Below are 6,370 nucleotides of genomic sequence, written 5' to 3'. Positions count from 1 at the left end.
CACACACACACACACACACACACACACACACACACACACACACACACGTCTTATCACATTCACACCACTGCGTCTGATGTGTGTTATTGTACTGAATCAGCACGGCACCGCTCAGCTCGTGACAAAGATATCTGACCCTTCAACTTTCAGCAGGACAGCTCATATTCAGCCTTTTCCTTTTTCTCTCTCCCTGTTATTCTTCACGCTTTAGCAAAGTCAGAGCCACATAACTGCACTCAACAGACCTGAAGTAAGTGCCCAATGAGCAGAAATAATTAAGAAAATGGCTTCACCACGTCTAGAGCCGGAGAGGACGGAGAGCAAGAGAGAGAGAGAGAGAGAGAGGGGTGGAAAACAAACACACAGCGGTGGAGAAAATTGAACGCCTGAGGAGGAGCCGGAGGAGGAAGTGCTGGGTGGACGTAGATCTTCAGTTAGGTTAAATTGACTGGTGGTAACCGAGCCACACGCTCACAAACACACGCAGCAGAGAGATCAGCGCGCACACACACACGCACACACACACACACACACACACACTTCATCGTATCGCTTCAACATCCGACGGAAACACATTCGGTAACATTCTTCTAGAAGCCCAGCGACAGATCTACGACGAGTAGAAAAAAAAACTTTTCACTGTCAAAAGTGTTAACACCCCCCCCCTCCCCTGATGAAAAAAAACACAACTTAAAAGGTTTAAGACAAAATCAAATGTTCATGCATTTTTTTTTCCATAGTCGTGAGAATAATATTCAGTTTTTCAACAGACCGCACCCTGGAGTAGTATTCACAAAGAAAAGAAAAGAAAAGGAAAGCCTGTTGTCAAATATTTGATCAATTACAATGTGTACAGTAATACAGCAAATTCACATTTTTTATTTTAAAATATACAGGTTTGGACGTCATGCAACAACAGCAGGTCCCATTACAAAAAAAGTAATAAAAAAAATAATAATATTAATCATTAATTTAAAAAAAAAAAAAAAATTAAAGAGATTTAAGTTCTAAAACTATAGCAGAACAATATACAACAACCTTAAATTAAATACCTTTTCAACAAGAGATGCTTTAAAGACTGTCAGCTAGATTTAAGAAAGAAATCTATTCATAACAATAATAATTATTATAATAATTTGTAAAGGTCTTTTTCATTTTTAGAAAATACTTCAAATCGATTGGAAGTGAAAAAAAGGAGGCTGTGCATTGCATGAGTGCCATCAGTTAGTCTGTCAGTCAGTCAGCTTGACCCTGAACACACAACACCAAAGAGCTTAACAAGTGAAGCGGGGAGCGCTTCGCCAACGACACCTCTACGCCAGTCAGAAATGAAATAAAACACACACAAAAACACACTCGCACACACTCACGCACATCAGGTGAAATTTTTGCCAGAGTAGTGCAGTATCACACACACACACACACATGCGCACGCACACACACGCACGCACGCGCACACACACTTCTTCAAACTTGTGTGTGTGAGGTGATCACAGTACCCGTTTAGTGTATTGTAATGCTTTTTTTTTTTTTCACTTCAGTGTGTTCGACCTGAACTCCTGCACCGGTTGTTTTGCTGTCTGTGGAACTGGGACCGAGACGCTGGCCAGCGTCAGAGTGACGTGTCTGAGATGAAAACACAAACAAGAGTGAAAACTCTTCAAGAAGGCGAGACATTCTCACTGGGACCCACGTCCGTAAGACGCAATCAAAACCACCAAACAGAACTTATGCCAAAGAAAAATAAAAGAGTTCAGAATAAAATAGAATATGACAAAATTACCCCAAACAGCAACAACAAAAAAAAAACAAAAAAAAAAAAACTCAGTAGTAACATTTTCATGTGCTATTAAAGTGCAATTGAATGAGATTTTGCGACACACAAGAACATGACTCACTTGAACCCCAAATATCAAACTTATGCCGCCTCCTCCCCCCCCCCCCCCCATGCTTCACTGCCCTTCTTTCACTCTCCGCTCTCTTCCCCTCCGTCAAACACAGCAGTCTGTTTTCTACTTCCACAGTTCCTGGGAGCTGTCCTCGATCGCCCAATCCCTGACATTGGGCAGCGCCAGCGGTTCGCTCTTCACTGACAGCGAGTTGACCAGTTCGCAATGGAACTTGCGGATGTGTCGGTAGAGGTCCCCGGACTGCGTGAAGCGCCGCTCGCACCACTTGCAAGCGTGCGGCTTCTCGCGCGTGTGCACCACTGCGTGGCGGCTGAGGTTGTGCGAGTATTGGAAGCTCTTGCCGCAGGTGGTGCAGGTGTAGGGTTTCTCGCCGGAGTGTGTCCGCTCGTGGCGCTTCAGCGTGTACATGCAGGAGAAGGTCTTGCTGCAGATGGTGCAAGTGGGCACGTTGACGTCTCCGGCGGGCTTGGAGCGGATGCCCTCCTGCTCCCTGAAGTGGGAGCTGAGGTGAAGCTGGAGGATGTGCGGCGACGGGAACACCTTGTTGCACAGCGGGCACATGAAGATCTGGGTGTGTTGAGCCGACAGCATGTTGGAGACGTAGGGCAACAGGGAGCTATCCATGCCGGCCACCTCGGCCTGGGCGCGCCCGTTGTCGCCCCCCAGGATGTCCTCGTCGTCCGCCGTGGCTGAAGGCTTGTCCTCCCGCTCCAGCTCCGAGGCCAGAGAGGCCTCTCGCAGAGCGGACAGGTGCGCCTCCAGGCCGAGCCTCCGCTGGGCCGACAGGGGCCCTCCGACCCTGTGGTGGGTCAGGCCCCCGTTGACGCTGGGAACCGTCGCCTTGGTGATGCCGCTGTGCTCCATGTCGTAGTCCCCACCTCCCAGTTCCTCGTCCTCATCTGAAGCCACGCCCCTCTCCACCTTCACCCTCACCGCCAACGGGCTCTGGAGGCTGTCCGGTGTGGCCGCTCCTCCGAAATAGGACTGGTGGTGGTTACTGTGGTTGCTGCCGGCGGTTGGCTTGACTGACAGGTCCAGGACGCAGTCGGTAGCGTCGTTCGACACCCTCCTGCCCCTGGGCCCTCCGCGAGAGCTCACGGAGCGATGGGACCTCTGCGAGAGGGACCCGGTGGAGCTGGTGGGGCTGCCGGCCGGGGAGAGCAGCTTTCCTCCCTCCGCTGGACCTTCCCCACCCGGCATCTCCGCCTCGCCGTTCCCTGGGCTGGTTCTAGCCACGGCTGGAGTCCCTGGTCTGTCCGCAGACGGCAGCCTCAGCCACAGTTGTCTTCCCTCGGCCTTCCCCTCCTCCTCTTCATCGCTGTGCAGCAGGTCTGCGGTAGCGGGCCGGCCCGTGGAGCCATCTGATAGACTGTCGGCCTTATCGGAGCAGCTTGTCCCGCCGTCCTCTTCTCTGCGCGTGCTGTCGGCCTCCGTCGTGCCCTTCTGCTTCAAACGTTTCTTACACACCTTGACAATGTCATACATGTGCAAGTAGCTGGCCGCTGCCAGCACGTCCTCCACGGGAAGGTCCTGGAACTGCAGCTTGCCCTCGTACATGAACTCCAGGAGCAGGGAAAAGGCCGGGGCCGTGACAATGTCGTTGTTGAGGTGCACCACGTCTCTCTTGTCCAGCTGGTCCTTGTAGAAGAGGTGAAAGTACATGCTGCAGGAGGCCAACACGGCACGGTGGGCCCGAAACTGGGCATCGCCCACCAGCACCGTGGAGTCACACAGGAAGCCCTGATGCCGCTGCTCGCTCAGACACTGGAGTAAATGTCTGCTGTGGTCTGGGAACTCCATCTTGCCGTCCTCATAACCTACAGAGACACAGAGGCAGAGGCAAAGTTAGACACACCTGAACAAGATCTGTGATGGCAGACATGACATAGAAGCCTGCCAGATTTTAACTGGGTTCTATTTTAAATAAAACATTTGTTTATTCAGTGAAGATAAACACTCGAGAAAAAAAGGAACCACGAAATGTAAACGGAGAAGTAAAACCTACAAAAGACAATTTAGATGTGAAGACAAACACGTTAAATAATAAAAGCAAGGTGACAAACTTATTAGCATTTTTAAATGAATTATGTGAGAAGATCAAATGAAAGTTAAGAGATCATGACACTCTTCTCATCACCATTTAGATTTTTGTCATAACAATGCAAACATTAACACAAAAACATTTATCACATAAAAAGTCAATTAAAATACAACAAAAAACGCAAATATACCACGTATATTTAGAATGTGTTTGTATATTTTATGAATACTAGATATTAACCTATGCACAGCCATGATATTTCTTACTCACTAAGCAGCATCAACACAAATATTTCTGTTTAAATTTTAAAAACACACGCAGATAGTTGTAAACGATGCCAAATGTTGATGATATTTCTATAATTATCTACAATAAATGAAAACAAAAGGGGGAAAGACTGATGAGAATTACAATTAAAAAGGACAACAGTAATTAAAAATAATCACTGATTCAGTACCCACAGACAGACTTAATCTCAGGTAAACCAGCAGCGACAGCTTCTTCTACTCTACGTCTCTCCGCTCTCTCCGTTTCTCTCTAACTCCTCTGCCTGCACTCCTGGATTGTCGCTGCTCCTACGCTGGTTATTTTTATTAACCCACTTTGGCCTGGCCTGGCACAGCCCTTTTAGGTAACCGGCTTTCAGCTGCACACACTGTCCTCACGCACGCGCACACGCACACGCACACACACGCACACACACACTTAGTACCAGCCTACCTACCAACCACCTCCACAGGCTAAGTCGAGCAGGAAAACTGGCCAATAGAAAACAAAACAGCTTGTCCCCGGTTTAACCTGCGAGCAGCGGCTTTAGGTGCAAGACGGAAAAAATGAAAACTTGCAGCAATGCTCCTCAAAACAAAAAAAGAGAGTTGGTAAAATGTATCTAGTTGATAAAATAAATGAGCAACTAAATCTGGGATGACAGAAGGCGATAACGAGACTGAGATCTGTAAAATCATTAAGTCCCACCTGTTAACCAAGTCGATTTGTCCTGTCTGAGAAAAGACATCGGTCCCGCTCTGCACGGTGTTAACCAAAGCAGCTAAATCACCTCATTTGAATGAAGCTAAACCAAGAATGTCACCGCGTGAGTGTGTGTGTGTGTGTGTGTGTTCGCCCTCCGGCTTGTTCAGACTGCTTTAAATGAGGGGGTTTACGGGGACAAGGGTGTACCACCTCCCACCTCATACACCCCCCCCTCCCTCCCTCTGTCCGGCCAAACCCCTCGGACCACCGCCTCCTCCTTCCACACACCGTCCGTCACTCACACACTCCTTCCCATCTGAATCTTACAAGGAAAAGAAAAAGCCCCGCACATCCGCCCCATAGTAGGAACTGCCCCCCCCCCCCCCCCCCCCCCCCCCCCCCCCGAAGAGAAGATTTACAATACAATCACTGTAAGTGCCCTGCTCGTCACAGCATCAATCCTAATCCTTAAAGATGGCTAAAAATAAAGACGGTGGTGGTGGAGGCTCAGGAGGGCAGCAGCCCGCCGCCCGGCCAGTGAGCTCAGGCAGGGGTCTGACAGAGACACACACGGAGGGGCAGGGAGGGAGAGGGTGAGGGAGAGAGAGAGGCTGGGACGGCCGGGGAGGGAGGCTTACCCACATCTGATCCAGCTGACGGGGGCCATATGGCAGCTGCTAGCCAGATAAAGAGATTAAGACTAGGAGGGAGTGCGATTACAGCTGTCTAGCCAATTCAGGCAGCTCAAATCTGCAACTTCTAAATTAGTCTCCTCTACTCCAGCCGACAGGAGGGGGAAAAGGCAGCACATGCTTTCAAGTAATTTTACAGAGTTATAGATTTAACTGAAAGAAGAAAAAAATAAATAATCTGATAAAATGATTATGATTAAATAGCAGCTCATTTTAAATGACATTTTTGTTCTTTTATCAACTAAAAAAAAAATTGTTGAATTTTCTTTGCTTTAATTACACTAATCTAAAAAAATTATAATATCTTTTTTTTAAATTTTATTAAAATGTCAAAAAAAGCATCAATTACAATTATCATTTCACTTTTTGTTTTACTATTATAATACATTTAAAAAAAAACAAACAGATCCAATACTTCTTTTTAAAATAATGTTTTTTCAATTGACACTTTGCTTTCAATTCCGGAGCGTCTGAACAAAAAGACGCCTTGCACCACAAATAGCAAACTAAATGCAAAAAGAGTTTTAAATGCAGCTCTCAGGACTACAAACTTAAAACACAGCAGAGAGTTACACCTCAGACCGGCAGCACCAACACCAGTTTACTACTCACCATTCACACAGCGCTCACACTGGGTTGACACACCAGAGATCCTCACAACAAAACAGAATAACTAACCCGGACTGTCCTACTCTATTCACTTTGCCTCACACACACACACACACACACACACACACACACACACACACACACAC

At 47.5% G+C, this 6,370-nt stretch overlaps 1 protein-coding gene across 5 annotated transcripts in view; it reads right to left on the bottom strand.

The window, feature by feature from the left end:
* Positions 1 to 314: 314 nt before the first annotated feature.
* The window catches only part of zbtb18 (zinc finger and BTB domain containing 18), an 8,824-nt gene continuing 2,768 nt past the window's right edge, over positions 315 to 6,370 (bottom strand). For 2 of the 5 annotated variants that reach the window (XM_031877554.1, XM_031877535.1), the window contains exon 2: positions 315 to 3,727. In XM_031877554.1, coding sequence (XP_031733414.1) covers positions 2,013 to 3,710 — 1,698 coding nt within the window. In that variant the 5' untranslated portion in view covers positions 3,711 to 3,727 and the 3' untranslated portion in view covers positions 315 to 2,012. Of the gene's footprint in view, positions 3,728 to 4,675; positions 5,296 to 6,227; positions 6,365 to 6,370 lie in introns of those variants that run through there. The other 3 variants (XM_031877563.1, XM_031877544.1, XM_031877526.1) reach the window with 3 other exon arrangements.

The sequence above is a fragment of the Anarrhichthys ocellatus genome, unplaced genomic scaffold (genome assembly GCF_004355925.1).
Source record: "Anarrhichthys ocellatus isolate YVR2014 unplaced genomic scaffold, GSC_Weel_1.0 scaffold3, whole genome shotgun sequence".
NCBI classification, from domain to species: domain Eukaryota; kingdom Metazoa; phylum Chordata; class Actinopteri; order Perciformes; family Anarhichadidae; genus Anarrhichthys; species Anarrhichthys ocellatus.
This window is presented reverse-complemented; position numbering and strand designations above follow the sequence as displayed.